General features: G+C 47.5%; 1 protein-coding gene across 1 annotated transcript in view; it reads left to right on the top strand.

Moving 5' to 3' along the window:
* LOC134984645 (uncharacterized) overlaps window positions 1-19,394 on the top strand; it is a 475,458-nt gene extending 456,064 nt beyond the window's left edge. The window contains exon 19 of the mRNA XM_063950187.1: window positions 16,793-19,394. Coding sequence (XP_063806257.1) covers window positions 16,793-18,366 — 1,574 coding nt within the window. The 3' untranslated portion in view covers window positions 18,367-19,394. The remainder of the gene's footprint in view (window positions 1-16,792) is intronic.
* Window positions 19,395-19,704: the final 310 nt, after the last annotated feature.

The following is a 19,704-nucleotide window of genomic DNA, read 5'->3' as shown; positions in this document are numbered from 1 at the left end:
TGGCAGGGGCCACAGAGCTCTGGTGGTATGAGACAGTTCTTATTATCTGCAAGTTGGAAAGTCCTTACCAGGCTCAACTGTAGCAATGAGGAAAGCCCAGGGTCGTACCAGCTGGTGTTCCAGGGAAAGCTGGACTGCTGTAGGTAAAATGCTGCTGTGGGTACTGGTTAGAACCAGACAGGTGTTGGCACGGAGTGGATACTGGCTGGAACCAGTTAAATAATAAATAAAGCTTGAGAGCGATGCAATATAGATGAAATGTAGAATTTGAGAGCGGAGAAATAATAATACCGGTGGAGAGAGGTAAACTGCAGAAAGGACACCGGCGCTTTAAGAGAAGCTGTACACTGCTGGAAGCTGAGCTGGAAGCAGGTGATGTTGTAGCTGGAAACAGGTGAGTCCAGTATGGATCGGAGAGTCAGGCTACACCGCAGATGGAATGCTGGTGCGGGTCTCTATAGCAGAAGTCTGAAGACAGGAGCTGGAACCTGGAAGACATTCACAGGAGAGAGACAAACTGGAACAAGGTTTGACAACCAAAGCACTGACGCCTTCCTTGCTCAGGCACAACCTATTTATACCTGCAGCAAGGAAGGCATTGGCTAGGCAATTATGCAAATTAATAATACTGACAACGGATTGGTAGGAATGATCAGCTGACAGAATCCAAGATGGCTGCGCCCATGCAGACACTTGGAGGGAAGTTTGGATTGTAATCCATGCGGTCTGGAAAACAGTAATGGCGGCGCCGGCCACCGGAGACAGGAGACGCCAGGCTGACAGATGCACATCCGACCACGCGGACACAGCGGAGGCCGCGGCTGACGTAATCGCCACTCTGAATGCAGAAGCTCAGGGACGCGGCGGAGGCCGCGGGAGACGCCATGCCAGATGTATAAGGCGTTACTGTGACTGTGTCCAGAGAGACAGGAGAGGATGCGGGAATGTGCACATCAGGATAACAGATGGAATCCGGTCCTGGAGCGCTGAGCCAGCCTTAGGAGGCATCTGATAGGTAAGAAATGGCGTCCAGATACCCGGATCGTGACAGCACCCCCCCCTTTAGGAGTGGCCCCAGGACACTTCTTTGGCTTTTGAGGAAACTTGGAATGGAATCTCCGAACCAAGGCAGGAGCATGGACATCAGAAGCATTGGTCCATGAACGTTCCTCAGGGCCATAACCCTTCCAGTCAATAAGATACTGAAGTTGACCGTAACGGTGACGTGAGTCCAGGATCTTGGCTACTTCATACTCAACGCCTCGTTGAGTTTGGACTTTCGGAGTTGGAGGAAGAGAGGAATGAAACCGATTCAAGATTAGCGGTTTCAACAGGGAAACATGGAATGTCCTGGGTATTTTTAAGAAGGGAGGCAACTGGAGTCTGTAAGCAACAGGATTGACGACTTGATCAATTTTAAAAGGACCGATATAGCGAGGTGCAAACTTCATACTGGGAACTCTTAACCTCAAATTCTTCGTGGATAACCATACCCGATCACCCACCTTGAGAGCAGGAACTGCTCGACGCTTCTTATCCGCAAACTTCTTGTACCTGAACGATGCCTTGAGCAGAGCTGATCGTACGCTCTTCCAGATATTGGCAAACTGATGCAAGGTGATATCCACTGCGGGAACAGAAGTTGCTGGAAGCGGTTGGAACTCAGGGACTTTAGGGTGGAATCCAAAGTTGGTGAAGAATGGTGTTGAAGAAGATGAAGAATGATACTGGTTGTTATGACAGAACTCGGCCCAGGGAAGTAATTGAACCCAGTCATCTTGAGAGGAGGACACATAGATGCGGAGGAAGGCCTCCAAGTCCTGATTCACCCTCTCAGTTTGACCATTGGTCTGAGGATGGTAAGCCGTGGAAAACTTTAGCTTGACTTGGAGGACTTGACATAAACTTCGCCAGAATTTGGCTGTGAATTGAACTCCTCGATCTGAGATGATTTCTTCAGGAAGACCGTGGAGTCGGAAGATCTCTTGTATGAATATTTGAGCCAACTTGGAAGCTGACGGAAGACCGGTGAGAGGAATGAAGTGTGCCATCTTGGTGAACCGGTCAACTACCACCCAGATGGTATTGAACTTGTTGCACATGGGTAAATCTGTAATAAAATCCATCGACAGATGGGTCCATGGTCGACGGGGAACAGATAGTGGAACCAGTTGCCCCGCAGGCGACTGGCGGGATACTTTATGTTGAGCACACTTTGGGCAAGATGCAATAAACTCCAAAACGTCCTTTTTCAGAGTTGGCCACCAATAGGACCTAGAGATAAACTCCAGGGTTTTTTGGATACCTGTATGTCCGGCAAAGCGGGAAGCATGGGCCCAATGCATGAGCTTCTTCCTTAGTGTCGGCTTCACAAAACTTTTCCCTGATGGGGGCGTAGAGTCCATCCCTACCGTGGAGAATGCCAACGGATTTATAATAGGATGCTTGTCTGAAGACTCTGACTCATTTTCTTGCTCCCATGAGCGGGAAAGGGCATCGGCCTTGCGATTCTGAGAGCCCGGACAGAACTGGAGTTTAAAGTCGAACCTGGAAAAGAAAAGTGCCCATCTGGCCTGACGAGGGTTGAGACATTGTGCGCCTTTCAGATATAGAAGGTTCTTGTGGTCTGTAAGGATGGTGATTGAATGAGAAGCTCCCTCCAACAGATATCTCCACTGCTCTAGAGCGAGCTTGATGGCTAGCAACTCTTGGTCGCCAATGGCATAGTTGCGTTCCGCTGGGGAGAACTTCCGTGAGAAGAAACTGCAAGGATGTAAATGGCCATCTTTAGCCCTCTGAGATAACACCGCTCCTACTCCAACGGAGGAAGCATCCACCTCTAAGATGAAAGGAGAGTCGATGTCAGGCTGTTTCAGGACAGGCGCAGAGATGAACCTCTGTTTTAAAAGATGAAAAGCTTGCATGGCTTCTTCAGACCACTTGGACGGGTTAGCACCCTTCTTGGTGAAAGCAGTAATAGGCGCCACAATGGTGGAAAAGTCTCGTATAAACTTTCGGTAATAATTGGCGAACCCTAAGAACCTCTGGACCCCTTTGAGGGTTAAGGGTACCGGACAATTCTGGATTGCTTGTAGTTTCTCAGGATCCATCTCTAGTCCGGAACCGGACACAATGTACCTGTCACGATCCGGGTATCTGGACGCCATTACTTACCCTTCAGATGCCTCCTAAGGCGGGCTCAGCGTTCCAGGACCGGATTCCGCTGTTCCTGAGTTTCCACATACAGAGTGGTCTTTTCATCAGCCGCGGCCTCCGCTGTGCCCGCGTGGTTAAATGTGCATCTATCAGCCTGGCGTCTCCTGTCTCCGGTGGCCGGCGCCGCCATTACTGTTTCCCAGACCACATGGATTACAAACCAAACTTCCCTCCAAGTGTCTGCATGGGCGCAGCCATCTTGGATTCTGTCATCTGATCATTTCCACCAATCTGCTGTCTGTGTTGTTGATTTGCATAATTGCCTAGCCAACCCCTTCCTTGCTGCAGGTATAAGTAAGCTGTACCTGAGCAAGGAAGACGTCAGTGCTTTGGTTGTCAAACCTAGTTCCTGTTTGTCTCTCTTCTATGATTGTCTTCCAGGTTCCAGCTCCTGTCTCAAGACTTCCACCATAGAGACCCGCACCAGCATTCCACCTGCGGTGTAGCCTGACTCTCCAATCCATTGTGGATTCATCTGTTTCCAGCTACAACACTACCTGCTTCCAGCCTCAGCTTCCAGCAGAGTACAGCTTCCCTTAAAGGGCCGGTGTCCTTTCTACACTTTACCACTCTCCACCGGAATTATTATTTCTCCGCTCTCAAGTTCTACATTTCAGTTCACATTTCATCGCTCCCAAAGTTCATTTATTATTTAACTGGTTCCAGCCAGTATCCACTCCGTGCTAACAACAGTCTGGTTCCAGCCAGTATCCACAGCAGCTGTTTTACCTTCAGCAACCCAGCTCTTCCTGGAACACCAGCTGGTATAATCCTGGGTTATCTCCATTGCTACAGCCGGGCCTGGTAAGGACTTTCCATCTAGAAGATCATAAGAACTATCTCACACTACCAGTGCCCTGTGGCTCCTGCCATGCTGTAGTACTCAGGAACTGTATTTATTCTTTGCTGACTTTTACGTTTTCTTTTATTGCTGCTGTGATGCGGAGTTGTCATAATAAACATCATTGACTTTTATCTAAGTTGTCGTGGTCACGCCTTCGGGCAGTTATTATTCATGTTACTTACATGTCCAGGGGTCTGATACAACCTCCCAGGTTCCGGTACATCTCAGCCCCTACAACTGAGGCTGCCTCCCGTCAGCTCAGGCCCTCAGTTGTGACAGTAAGCACTGACCTAATGAATCCAGCCGGAGACCAGGATCAAGCGGCCAGGCCGATGCAAGAACTGGCAGCCCGACTAGAACATCAGGAGGCTGCACAGGGCCACATCATCCGCTGTCTCCAGGATCTCTCTACTCGGCTGGATGGGATTCAGACAACTCTCCGTGGATCAGGCGCGTCTGGTGCGTCAACCACAGTGACTCCAGCTATAACCCCACCCACCTTACCCATTTCTGCTCCACGTCTTCATCTTCCAACGCCAGCAAAATTTGACGGATCTCCAAGATTCTGCAGGGGATTTCTCAACCAGTGTGAGATTCAGTTTGAGCTACAACCTGGCAATTTTCCCAGTGACCGTACAAAAATTGCCTACATTATTTCTCTTCTCAGTGGCTCAGCCCTTGATTGGGCATCACCGTTATGGGAGAGGTCCGACACCCTGCTATCTTCTTACACTGCATTTGTGTCAACATTCAGGCGCATCTTCGACGAGCCAGGCCGGGTAACTTCAGCTTCGTCTGAGATTCTCCGTTTACGCCAGGAATCACGTACTGTAGGACAATATCTTATACAGTTCCAGATCCTGGCATCCGAACTGGCATGGAACGACGAGGCCCTGTATGCTGCATTCTGGCATGGTTTATCCGAGCGTATTAAAGATGAGTTAGCTACCAGAGACTTACCCTCCAAGTTAGATGAGCTAATCTCACTTTGTACGAAAGTTGACTTGCGTTTCAGAGAGAGAGCAACTGAGCGTGGAAGATCATCTGCTCCAAAATCTTCTACTCCTCCTCCTCGCCAACTGTCACCAACTACAGATGAACCCATGCAAATTGGCCGTTCCCGTTTAACTCCTGCTGAGCGCCGAAGACGTCTCTCCGAGTTTCTCTGTCTGTATTGTGCAGCTCCGTCTCACACCATTAATGCCTGTCCCAAACGTCCGGGAAACTCCAAATCCTAGCTCGCCAAGGAGAGGGCCGGCTAGGAGTAATGATCTCCTCTCCATCTCCTCAAGATTGTAACCTCCCAGTCTCGCTTCAAGTTGCTCAACGTTATCAGAACGTCATTGCCCTCCTGGATTCCGGAGCAGCTGGGAACTTTATTACTGAAGCCTATGTTAAACGGTGGTCCCTACCCACCGAGAGACTTCCTTCGTCCTTTTCCTTAACTGCTGTGGATGGCAGTAAAATTTTTGATACAGTTATTTCTCTAAGGACTCTACCAGTTCGTCTGAGAGTGGGAGTTCTTCATTCCGAACTTATTTCATTTTTAGTGATTCCAAGAGCCACACATCCTGTGGTCCTGGGCCTTCCATGGCTCCGTCTTCACAATCCTACAATTGATTGGACGACTACGCAAATCCTGGCATGGGGTTCCTCCTGTACTAAGACATGTTTGTTTAAAGTGTTGCCTGTCTGTTCTTCCTCCCCCAGGTCGTCTGATGTTCCACCTCCTCCATATCAAGATTTCACGGATGTGTTCAGTAAAGCTTCTGCTGATATCCTTCCTCCTCATAGAGAATGGGACTGCCCGATTGATCTCGTTCCAGGGAAGGTTCCACCTCGAGGCCGAACTTATCCGTTGTCTCTCCCCGAGACACATTCTATGGAGGAATACATTAAAGAGAACCTAGCAAAGGGGTTCATTCGACCTTCTTCTTCTCCAGCCGGCGCAGGCTTCTTTTTTGTAAAGAAGAAAGATGGTGGTCTGCGGCCGTGCATCGACTACAGAGGTTTGAACGACATTACCATCAAGAACCGCTATCCTTTACCCCTGATTACTGAGCTCTTTGACAGAGTTAGCGGAGCTACCATCTTTACAAAGCTGGACCTGAGAGGTGCATACAATCTCATCCGGATCCGTGAGGGTGACGAGTGGAAGACCGCATTTAACACCCGTGACGGACATTATGAGTACCTCGTCATGCCCTTCGGATTGAGCAATGCTCCAGCTGTCTTCCAGCATTTCGTCAATGAGATCTTCAGAGACATTCTATACCGTCATGTCGTGGTCTATCTAGATGATATCCTCATTTTTGCCAACGATTTAGAGGAACATCGTTTCTGGGTAAAGGAGGTTCTGTCCCGTCTCCGTGTCAATCATCTCTACTGCAAATTAGAGAAATGCGTCTTTGAAGTCAAGTCCATTCCGTTTCTAGGGTACATTGTGTCCGGTTCCGGACTAGAGATGGATCCTGAGAAACTACAAGCAATCCAGAATTGGCCGGTACCCTTAACCCTCAAAGGGGTCCAGAGGTTCTTAGGGTTCGCCAATTATTACCGAAAGTTTATACGAGACTTTTCCACCATTGTGGCGCCTATTACTGCTTTCACCAAGAAGGGTGCTAACCCGTCCAAGTGGTCTGAAGAAGCCACGCAAGCTTTTCATCTTTTAAAACAGAGGTTCATCTCTGCACCTGTCCTGAAACAGCCTGACATCGACTCTCCTTTCATCTTAGAGGTGGATGCCTCCTCCGTTGGAGTAGGAGCGGTGTTATCTCAGAGGGCTAAAGATGGTCATTTACATCCTTGCAGTTTCTTCTCACGGAAGTTCTCCCCAGCGGAGCGCAACTATGCCATTGGCGACCAGGAGTTGCTAGCCATCAAGCTCGCTCTAGAGGAGTGGAGATATCTGTTGGAGGGAGCTTCTCATTCAATCACCATCCTTACAGACCACAAGAACCTTCTATATCTAAAAGGCGCACAATGTCTCAACCCTCGTCAGGCCAGATGGGCACTTTTCTTTTCTAGGTTCGACTTTAAACTCCAGTTCTGTCCGGGCTCTCAGAATCGCAAGGCCGATGCCCTTTCCCGCTCATGGGAGCAAGAAAATGAGTCGGAGTCTTCAGACAAGCATCCTATTATAAATCCGTTGGCATTCTCCACGGTAGGGATGGACTCTACGCCCCCATCAGGGAAAAGTTTTGTGAAGCCGACACTAAGGAAGAAGCTCATGCATTGGGCCCATGCTTCCCGTTTTGCCGGACATACAGGTATCCAAAAAACCCTGGAGTTTATCTCTAGGTCCTATTGGTGGCCAACTCTGAAAAAGGACGTTTTGGAGTTTATTGCATCTTGCCCAAAGTGTGCTCAACATAAAGTATCCCGCCAGTCGCCTGCGGGGCAACTGGTTCCACTATCTGTTCCCCGTCGACCATGGACCCATTTGTCGATGGATTTTATTACAGATTTGCCCATGTGCAACAAGTTCAATACCATCTGGGTGGTAGTTGACCGGTTCACCAAGATGGCACACTTCATTCCTCTCACCGGTCTTCCGTCAGCTTCCAAGTTGGCTCAAGTATTCATACAAGAGATCTTCCGACTCCACGGTCTTCCAGAAGAAATTATCTCAGATCGAGGAGTTCAATTCACAGCCAAATTCTGGCGAAGTTTATGTCAAGTCCTCCAAGTCAAGTTAAAGTTTTCTACGGCTTACCATCCTCAGACCAATGGTCAAACTGAGAGGGTGAATCAGGACTTGGAGGCCTTCCTCCGCATCTATGTGTCCTCCTCTCAAGATGACTGGGTTCAATTACTTCCCTGGGCCGAGTTCTGTCATAACAACCAGTATCATTCTTCATCTTCTTCAACACCATTCTTCACCAACTTTGGATTCCACCCTAAAGTCCCTGAGTTCCAACCGCTTCCAGCAACTTCTGTTCCCGCAGTGGATATCACCTTGCATCAGTTTGCCAATATCTGGAAGAGCGTACGATCAGCTCTGCTCAAGGCATCGTTCAGGTACAAGAAGTTTGCGGATAAGAAGCGTCGAGCAGTTCCTGCTCTCAAGGTGGGTGATCGGGTATGGTTATCCACGAAGAATTTGAGGTTAAGAGTTCCCAGTATGAAGTTTGCACCTCGCTACATCGGTCCTTTCAAAATTGATCAAGTCATCAATCCTGTTGCTTACAGACTCCAGTTACCTCCCTTCTTAAAAATACCCAGGACATTCCATGTTTCCCTGTTGAAACCGCTAATCTTGAATCGGTTTCATTCCTCACTTCCACCAACTCCGAAAGTCCAAACTCAACGAGGCGTTGAGTATGAAGTGGCCAAAATCCTGGACTCACGTCACCGTTACGGTCAACTTCAGTATCTCATTGACTGGAAGGGCTATGGTCCTGAAGAACGCTCTTGGACCAATGCCTCTGACGTCCATGCTCCTGCCTTGGTCCGAAATTTCCACGCAAAGTTTCCTTTAAAGCCTAAGAAGTGTCCTGGGGCCACTCCTAAAGGGGGGGGTGCTGTCACGATCCGGGTATCTGGACGCCATTACTTACCCTTCAGATGCCTCCTAAGGCGGGCTCAGCGTTCCAGGACCGGATTCCGCTGTTCCTGAGTTTCCACATACAGAGTGGTCTTTTCATCAGCCGCGGCCTCCGCTGTGCCCGCGTGGTTAAATGTGCATCTATCAGCCTGGCGTCTCCTGTCTCCGGTGGCCGGCGCCGCCATTACTGTTTCCCAGACCACATGGATTACAAACCAAACTTCCCTCCAAGTGTCTGCATGGGCGCAGCCATCTTGGATTCTGTCATCTGATCATTTCCACCAATCTGCTGTCTGTGTTGTTGATTTGCATAATTGCCTAGCCAACCCCTTCCTTGCTGCAGGTATAAGTAAGCTGTACCTGAGCAAGGAAGACGTCAGTGCTTTGGTTGTCAAACCTAGTTCCTGTTTGTCTCTCTTCTATGATTGTCTTCCAGGTTCCAGCTCCTGTCTCAAGACTTCCACCATAGAGACCCGCACCAGCATTCCACCTGCGGTGTAGCCTGACTCTCCAATCCATTGTGGATTCATCTGTTTCCAGCTACAACACTACCTGCTTCCAGCCTCAGCTTCCAGCAGAGTACAGCTTCCCTTAAAGGGCCGGTGTCCTTTCTACACTTTACCACTCTCCACCGGAATTATTATTTCTCCGCTCTCAAGTTCTACATTTCAGTTCACATTTCATCGCTCCCAAAGTTCATTTATTATTTAACTGGTTCCAGCCAGTATCCACTCCGTGCTAACAACAGTCTGGTTCCAGCCAGTATCCACAGCAGCTGTTTTACCTTCAGCAACCCAGCTCTTCCTGGAACACCAGCTGGTATAATCCTGGGTTATCTCCATTGCTACAGCCGGGCCTGGTAAGGACTTTCCATCTAGAAGATCATAAGAACTATCTCACACTACCAGTGCCCTGTGGCTCCTGCCATGCTGTAGTACTCAGGAACTGTATTTATTCTTTGCTGACTTTTACGTTTTCTTTTATTGCTGCTGTGATGCGGAGTTGTCATAATAAACATCATTGACTTTTATCTAAGTTGTCGTGGTCACGCCTTCGGGCAGTTATTATTCATGTTACTTACATGTCCAGGGGTCTGATACAACCTCCCAGGTTCCGGTACATCTCAGCCCCTACAACTGAGGCTGCCTCCCGTCAGCTCAGGCCCTCAGTTGTGACAGTACCCTAGAAACGGAATGGACTTGACTTCAAAGACGCATTTCTCTAATTTGCAATAGAGATGATTGACACGGAGACGGGACAGAACCTCCTTTACCCAAAAACGATGTTCCTCTAAATTGTTGGCAAAAATGAGGATATCATCTAGATAGACCACGACATGACGGTATAAAGTGTCTCTGAAGATCTCATTGACGAAATGCTGGAAGACAGCTGGAGCATTGCTTAATCCGAAGGGCATGACTCATAATGTCCGTCACGGGTGTTAAATGCGGTCTTCCACTCGTCACCCTCACGGATCCGGATGAGATTGTATGCACCTCTCAAGTCCAGCTTTGTAAAGATGGTAGCTCCGCTAACTCTGTCAAAGAGCTCAGTAATCAGGGGTAAAGGATAGCGGTTCTTGATGGTAATGTCGTTCAAACCTCTGTAGTCGATGCACGGCCGCAGACCACCATCTTTCTTTTTTACAAAAAAGAAGCCTGCGCCGGCTGGAGAAGAAGAAGGTCGAATGAATCCCTTTGCTAGGTTCTCTTTAATGTATTCCTCCATAGAATGCGTCTCAGGCAGAGACAACGGATAAGTTCGGCCTCGAGGTGGAACCTTCCCTGGAACGAGATCAATCGGGCAGTCCCATTCTCTATGAGGAGGAAGGATATCAGCAGAAGCTTTACTGAACACATCCGTGAAATCTTGATATGGGGGAGGTGGAACATCAGACGACCTGGGGGAGGAAGAACAGACAGGCAACACTTTAAACAAACATGTCTCAGCACAGGAGGGACCCCATGCCAGAATTTGTGTAGTCGTCCAATCAATTGTAGGATTGTGAAGACGGAGCCATGGAAGGCCCAGGACCACAGGATGTGTGGCTCTTGGAATCACTAAAAGTGAAATAAGTTCGGAATGAAGAACTCCCACTCTCAGACGAACTGGTAGAGTCCTTAGAGCAATAACTGTATCAAAAATTTTACTGCCATCCACGGCAGTTAAGGAAAAGGAGGAAGGAAGTCTCTCGGTGGGTAGGGACCACCGTTTAACATAGGCTTCGGTAATAAAGTTCCCAGCTGCTCCGGAATCCAGAAGGGCAATGACGTTCTGATAACGTTGAGCAACTTGAAGCGAGACTGGGAGATTACAATCTTGAGGAGATGGAGAGGAGATCATTACTCCTAGCCGGCCCTCTCCTTGGCGAGCTAGGATTTGGAGTTTCCCGGACGTTTGGGACAGGCATTAATAGTGTGAGACGGAGCTGCACAATACAGACAGAGAGACTCAGAGAGACGTCTTCGGCGCTCAGCAGGAGTTAAACGGGAACGACCAATTTGCATGGGTTCATCTTTAGTTGGTGACAGTTGGCGAGGAGGAGGAGCAGAAGATTTTGGAGCAGATGATCTTCCACGCTCAGTTGCTCTCTCTCTGAAACGTAAGTCAACTTTCGTACAAAGTGAGATTAGCTCATCTAATCTGGAGGGTAAGTCTCTGGTAGCTAACTCATCTTTAATACACTCGGATAAACCATGCCAGAATGCAGCATACAGGGCCTCGTCGTTCCATGCCAGTTCAGATGCCAGGATCTGGAACTGTATAAGATATTGTCCTACAGTACGTGATCCCTGGCGTAAACGGAGAATCTCAGACGAAGCTGAAGTTACCCGGCCTGGCTCGTCGAAGATGCGCCTGAATGTTGACACGAATGCGGTGTAAGAAGATAGCAGGGTGTCGGACTTCTCCCATAACGGTGATGCCCAATCAAGGGCTGAGCCACTGAGAAGAGAGATGATGTAGGCAATTTTTGTACGGTCACTGGGAAAATTGCCAGGTTGTAGCTCAAACTGAATCTCGCACTGGTTGAGAAATCCCCTGCAGAATCTTGGAGATCCGTCAAATTTTGCTGGCGTTGGAAGATGAAGACGTGGAGCAGAAACGGGTAAGGTGGGTGGGGTTATAGTTGGAGTCACTGTGGTTGACGCCCCAGATGCGCCTGATCCACGGAGAGTTGTCTGAATCCCATCCAGCCGAGTAGAGAGATCCTGGAGACAGCGGATGATGTGGCCCTGTGCAGCCTCCTGATATTCAAGTCGGGCTGCCAGTTCTTGCATCGGCCTGGCCGCTTGATCCTGGTCTCCGGCTGGATTCATTTGGTCAGTGCTTACTGTCACAACTGGGGGCCTGAGCTGACGGAAGGCAGCCTCAGTTGTAGGGGCTGAGATGTACCGGAACCTGGGAGGTTGTATCAGACCCCTGGACATGTAAGTAACATGAAGAGAAACCGCCCGAAGGCGTGACCACGACAACTTGAGTAAAAGTCAATGATATTTATTTATGACAAACTCCATGCATCACAGTAGCAGTAAAAAGAAACATAAAAATCAGCAGATAAATAATAATACAGTTCCTGGGTACTACAGGGTGGCAGGGGTCACAGAGCTCTGGTGGTATGAGACAGTTCTTATTATCTGCAAGTTGGAAAGTCCTTACCAGGCTCAACTGTAGCAATGAGGAAAGCCCAGGGTCGTACCAGCTGGTGTTCCAGGGAAAGCTGGACTGCTGTAGGTAAAATGCTGCTGTGGGTACTGGTTAGAACCAGACAGGTGTTGGCACGGAGTGGATACTGGCTGGAACCAGTTAAATAATAAATAAAGCTTGAGAGCGATGCAATATAGATGAAATGTAGAATTTGAGAGCGGAGAAATAATAATACCGGTGGAGAGAGGTAAACTGCAGAAAGGACACCGGCCCTTTAAGAGAAGCTGTACACTGCTGGAAGCTGAGCTGGAAGCAGGTGATGTTGTAGCTGGAAACAGGTGAGTCCAGTATGGATCGGAGAGTCAGGCTACACCGCAGATGGAATGCTGGTGCGGGTCTCTATAGCAGAAGTCTGGAGACAGGAGCTGGAACCTGGAAGACATTCACAGGAGAGAGACAAACTGGAACAAGGTTTGACAACCAAAGCACTGACGCCTTCCTTGCTCAGGCACAACCTATTTATACCTGCAGCAAGGAAGGCATTGGCTAGGCAATTATGCAAATTAATAATACTGACAACGGATTGGTAGGAATGATCAGCTGACAGAATCCAAGATGGCTGCGCCCATGCAGACACTTGGAGGGAAGTTTGGATTGTAATCCATGCGGTCTGGAAAACAGTAATGGCGGCGCCGGCCACCGGAGACAGGAGACGCCAGGCTGACAGATGCACATCCGACCACGCGGACACAGCGGAGGCCGCGGCTGACGTAATCGCCACTCTGAATGCAGAAGCTCAGGGACGGCGGCGGAGGCCGCGGGAGACGCCATGCCAGATGTATAAGGCGTTACTGTGACTGCGTCCAGAGAGACAGGAGAGGATGCGGGAATGTGCACATCAGGATAACAGATGGGATCCGGTCCTGGAGCGCTGAGCCAGCCTTAGGAGGCATCTGATAGGTAAGAAATGGCGTCCAGATACCCGGATCGTGACAGAGCTGAATACTTCAAACCCACTACAGATTGTCTCAAAAACTGCGTCTCTTTCTCAGTATGTGACATCCTTGTTGAAATCTGGGATATCATTCCCCTAATTGAATCCACCCATGGGGGTTCGGATTCAGAAGGCTGAGACAGCACATTGCAGTCCTGAGTACATGGAATAGACTCCTCAGGAGAAGATACACACTCTGCAACACAGGACACAGAGTCCTTAGACATGGTAATGTGGATATACACACACACACACACACACACACACAGAGTATAAGGAGCCAGCCACACAGCGCCCCTGTAGGCAGTTACTATGATAAAAGCCCGGCGCTGACTGACCTTAATAGGGAGCGCTCCCTGTCAGTGTCCTAGTTCCTATGATCTGCAGGGAGAAAATGGCGCTGGTAAGTGCTGGATCCACTCTGAGAGGAAGCCCCGCCCATTGTAATGGCGCGCGGCTTCCCACACAAATTGTTTATACTGGCCTGAGGATTTTAGTGATAACACGGGGATTAGCCCTTGTTAGCTGCGTGACCAGTGTAGGGTTTTCTGCACTGGCTCAGGACGCCCCTCAAAGCACCTACTGTGTGTTGCTGAGCCTTCCTGGAGCGCAGCCTGTCAGAGCTGCGCTTCCACCCTTGTGCCGCCATACCCTGCCGCTAACCGGGACGCCGGCGCTGTACTCACCACTTTTCTTCTGGCTTTGTTAGGGGTTGGTGGCCGTGCTGCGGGAGAGAGCAGTTGCCTCGTGGACTTGCGATCAGCAACCTCAGGAGCTCAGTATCCTGTCAGCGGAGTAGAGAACCATTAACTCTTTAGTAGTGATGAGCAGGTTCGGTTTCTCGGAATCCCAACCCCCCCGAACTTCACCCATTTTACACGGTTCCGACGCAGACTCTGATCCTCCCACCTTGCTCGGTTAACCCGAGCGCGCCCGGACGTCATCATCCCGCTGTCGGATTCTCGCAAGATTCGTATTCTATATAAAGAGCCGCGCATCGCCGCCATTTTCACTTGTGCATTGGATATGATAAGGAGAGGAAGTGCAGCGTTCTCTCAGTTTCTGTGCTCAGTGTGCTGCAAATATCTGTGCTCAGTGTGCTGCAAATATCTGTGCTCAGTGTGCTTGCAAATATCTGTGCTCAGTGTGCTGAAAATATCTACGTTCTCTGACTGAAAAACGCTCCATATCTGTGCTGCATTGTAGTATAGGAGGACAGTGCAGAATTTTGCTGACCAGTGACCACCAGTATTATATAGCAGTACGGTACAGTAGGCCACTGCTCTACCTACCTGTGTGTCGTCAAGTATACTATCCATCCATACCTGTGGTGCATTTTAGTTGTGCACAGTATATATAGTAGGAGCAGAATTTTGCTGACCACCAGTATATAATATATAGCAGTACGGCACAGTAGGCCACTGCTCTACCTACCTCTGTGTCGTCAAGTATACTATCCATCCATACCTGTGGTGCATTTTAGTTGTGCGCAGTATATATAGTAGGAGGACAGTGCAGAATTTTGATGACCACCAGTATATAATATATAGCAGTACGATACAGTAGGCCACTGCTTTACCTTACCTCTGTGTCATCAAGTATACTATCCATCCATACCTGTGGTGCATTTTAGTTGTGCGCAGTATATATAGTAGGAGGACAGTGCCAAATTTGGCTGACCACCAGTATATAATATATAGCAGTACAGTACAGTAGGCCACTGCTCTACCTACCTATGTGTCGTCAAGTATACTATTCATCCATACCTGTGCTGCATTTTAGTTGTGCGCAGTATTATATAGTAGGAGGACAGTGCAGAATTTTGGTGATCACCAGTATATATATATATATATATATATATATATATATAAAGCAGTACGGTACAGTAGTCCATTGCTCTACCTCTGTGTTGTCAAGCATACTACAAAAGTTCAGTAAAATGACCCAAAAATCGAAATTAAAAGCATCTGATGAGAAGCGTAAACTTGCCAATATGCCATTTTTACGACACGGAGTGGCAAGGAACGGCTGAGGCCCTGGCCTATGTCCATGGCTAGTGGTTTAGGTTCACATGAGGATGGAAGCACTTATTCTCTCGCTAGAAAACTGCAGTGCCACTCCTAGGTGGGCCAGGTGTTTGTGTTGGCCACTTGGGTCGCTTAGCTTAGCCATCCAGCGACCTTGGTGCACCTCTTTTTTTCTTTGCATCATGTGCTGTTTGGGGACTATTTTTTAAATCGGCCATCCTGTCTGACACTGCAGTGCCACTCCTAGATGGGCCAGGTGTTTGTGTCGGCCACTTGCGTCACTTAGCTTAGTCATCCAGCGACTTTGGTGCAAATTTTAGGACTAAAAATAATATTGTGAGGTGTTCAGAATAAACTGGAAATGAGTGGAAATTATGGTTATTGAGGTTAATAATACTATAGGATCAAAATGACCCCCAAATTCTATGATTTAAGCTGTTTTTGAGGGTTTTTTGTAAAAAAAAAAAAAATTAATTCAAAACACACCCGAATCCGACAAAACATTTTCAGGGAGGTTTTGCCAAAACGCGTCCGAATCCAAAACACGCCCGCGGAACCGAAACCAAAACACAAAACCCGAAAAATTTACGGTACACAGCACTACTCTTCAGGAACTTGGTTTCTAACCCCCCCCCCCCCCCCTTCCTCCGCCTAAGTCCCACGAAACAGGGAGGCTGTTGCCAGCAGCCTTCCTGTAACCTATCTCTAGAAAATAAAAAGCTAAGAAAACTCCTAGGAGCTCCCCTAGCTGTGACCAGCTCCTCCGAGCACATTTTCTAAACGGAGTCTGGTAGGAGGGGCATAGAGGGAGGGGCCAGCCCACACTATTAAACTTTTAAAGTGCCAGTGGCTCCCAAAGGACCCATCTATACTCCATGGTACTAAATGGACTCAAGTGTCCTCTAGGACATAAGAGAAAGTAGAGTATAACCTAGCAGATGATGAGGATTACAGGGTATTATATGGTGTATTGCATGTAAAGTACCTTGTTCCACACCTACTCTGCTGTAGCAATATACGTTATATAAGGGTGAGTAACACATGTACAGGCTTACCAGCGTATGAGTACACACATAAAGGAATGCTACCTTACCAATGCTTCCAGGAGTAACGTTAGGAGACATTTCTCTGATCCATCTGCTCATATGACTGATGTTATTGTTCATCTAGAATCTCCAATTCATACGATATGTTCCCCATCCATTGTTTTACATTGGTGCTGACATAGGACTTGGCGAGTGACTACATCTCCATTTATACTTCATGGTTAGTTACCAGTACAAGAGAGAGATATATCTAAGTCTTATTATAATATTACATTTGTTATTGTGAGTGTTCTCAGGAGGGTGGACACAATGATAGTCTGAGATACAATATTATAAAGCCTTCAGTAAAAGTTATGTTTTATTATACACACCCATTTACAATTAAGTGTCCCAGAGAGTCGTCTTCTCCTATTGTTTACAAGATTAATATTGTTACAGAAAATGTCACATTTCCATAATGTATTTTATTTCCAGCAGGTGGACACACAAGCAGGAATATCTCAGAAGGACATCTAATGTTATCCCCGGATTGTGACATAAAAGATAATGACAGTAGACAGGATTCTCCAGGAGATCACCCCATTACCCCAATTATACATCCAGCTCTATCAGCTGATCCCCCTGATCCTGGGAAATGTTCTCCTGATCACTCTGATATTGGTGCATCTGTTACAGCTCTGACAGTAGATACAGTGTTTCCGTGTTCTGTAGATACACAGAACACAAATCTTATTAACCCACACACAGGTAAGGCAGGTGAAAGGCCACTGATATGTTCAGAGTGTGGGAAATGTTTTACATACAAATCAGATCTTGTTACACATCAGAGAAGTCACACAGGTGAGAGGCCATTTCCATGTTCTGAGTGTGAGAAATGTTTTACAAAGAAATCAGATCTTATTAGACATCAGCGAAGTCACACAGGTGAGAAGCCATTTTCTTGCTCTGAGTGTGGGAAATGTTTTACACAGAAAGCAAATCTTGTTATACATCAGAGATGTCACGCAGGTGAGAAGCCATTTTCATGTTCTGAGTGTGGGAAATGTTTTACACAGAAAGCAAATCTTGTTATACATCAGAGAAGTCAAACAGGTGAGAAGCTGTTTTCTTGCTCTGAGTGTGGGAAATGTTGTGTAAGTAAATCACATCTTGTTATACATCACAGAAGTCACACAGGTGAGAAGCCATTTTCATGTTCTGAGTGTGGGAAATGTTTTGCACTTAAATCATATCTTGTTAGACATCAGAGAAAGCACACAGGTGAGAAGCCATTTTCTTGCTCTGAGTGTGGGAAATGTTTTACACAGAAAGCACATATTGTTAAACATCAGAGATGTCACACAGGTGAGAAACCATTTCCATGTTCTGAGTGTGGGAAATGTTTTGCACTTAAATCATATCTTGCTACCCATCAGCAAAGTCACACAGGTGAGAAGGCATTTCCATGTTCTGAGTGTGGGGAATGTTTTGCATTTAAATCATATCTTGTTAGACATCAGAGAAAGCACACAGGTGAGAAGCCATTTTCTTGCTCTGAGTGTGGGAAATGTTTTACACAGAAACCACATCTTGTTAAACATCAGAGATGTCACACAGGTGAGAAACCATTTCCATGTTCTGAGTGTGGGAAATGTTTTGCACTTAAATCATATCTTGCTACCCATCAGCAAAGTCACACAGGTGAGAAGGCATTTCCATGTTCTGAGTGTGGGAAATGTTTTGCACTTAAATCAGCTCTTGTTAGACATAACAGAAGTCACACAGGTGAGAAGCCATTTTCTTGCTCTGAGTGTGGGAAATGTTTTACACAGAAAGCAAATCTTGTTATACATCAGAGATGTCACGCAGGTGAGAAGCCATTTTCATGTTCTGAGTGCGGGAAATGTTTTACCCAGAAATCAAGTCTTGTTATACATCAGAGAAAGCACACAGGTGAGAAGCCATTGTCTTGCTCTGAGTGCGGGAAAAGTTTTACCTGGAAATCAAGTCTTGTTATACATCAGAGAAGTCACACAGGTGAGAGACCATTTCTATCCTCTGAGAAATAAATCAGCTCTTGTTGCACACAATAGACATCACTCAGGTGAGCAACCATTTTAATCTTCTGGAGTATACCTATCATTGCCATGTGTTGTTCTTCAAGTTTCTTATCCTATCTCCTATGCTTTTTGCAATATACATGTTACCATTGGGTGAAATAATCAGATGTCATGCCCTCATCTACCATTGCTATACAGATGACCTGTCTTTGCTTCAGGTACTGAGAACCCAGTACCAATCCTAAATGGTTGTCTAGCTGAGCTCCAGGTGTGGGTGATGCCAGATGGCTGTGACTCAGTCCTGGTGAAACAGGTCCATATGGTAGGAGCTCACCAACAAAGGGCAGGGCTACAGTTCAGCTTTGCAAACCAACCAGACTTACACTTGGGGGTTCAGAGTTACAAAATGCTGATCATGTGCGGAATCTTGGTGTCCTGGATGGTGGAGTGACACTTAGACATCAGTATCTGCCACAATCAGATTTTCATCTGAGGAACATAGCCAGACTCCAACACTTTATTCCCTCAGATCTACCTACAGTCATACATGCACTTGTATTATCACGCATAGACTACTGCAATGTCCTCTACCTGGGTCACCTAGCAAAAGAATCGCACCGGTTGTAGCATGTACAGAATGTAGCAGCCAGGCTGTTACCTAACCAGCCCGTTCCTGCCACATAACACCCATTCTCTGCTCCCTTCACCGGCTGCCTGTAAGATGGTGACTCTTTCATAATCTTACTGACTCTCCCAGCCCTACATGACCAGGGTCCATGGTACCAGAAGCAGCTTCTGCCTCCTTACTGCCCTGTTTCTTCCATCTGCAGATGATGAACTGTTACCAGCAGTACCAAGAATCCCCAAGCAGTGCTGAGATGTCGGGGGAGACAGGGTGGTGACACTAGTGCAGTAGTGGGGGCTGCCGGAGGCACGGTCTGTGGGTAATATTGTCCCCAAACAGTGCTGAGGTGTCAGAGTGGAGACAGGGCAGTGGCAGTAGTTGGAGGAGACAGGGCGGGTGGCAGTAGTTGGGGGAGACAGGGCGGTGGCAGGAGTGGGGGTAGACAGGGCGGGTGGCAGTAGCGGAAAGAGAGGGTGGATGGTCACAGTGCAGTACCAGGGGCTGCTGGAGGCAGTACAGAGGTGTATGATTCCTGCACAGAACCAGTTGATAATTAGACTTAATGATGATTATGCTTCCTTATTTCTAATTAATCCCTTGTATGTGTTGCTGTTATTTGCTGTGTCAGCCTTTATATGTGTTCTGTGTAATAATCCTGAAAGTAGTGCTGCTACCAATCTCCTATCATTTGTAGTAACTTGGAAAAGATGAGATATGAGGTG

This window comes from Pseudophryne corroboree, assembly GCF_028390025.1.
Source record: "Pseudophryne corroboree isolate aPseCor3 chromosome 3 unlocalized genomic scaffold, aPseCor3.hap2 SUPER_3_unloc_7, whole genome shotgun sequence".
Lineage (NCBI taxonomy): Eukaryota > Metazoa > Chordata > Amphibia > Anura > Myobatrachidae > Pseudophryne > Pseudophryne corroboree.
This window is presented reverse-complemented; position numbering and strand designations above follow the sequence as displayed.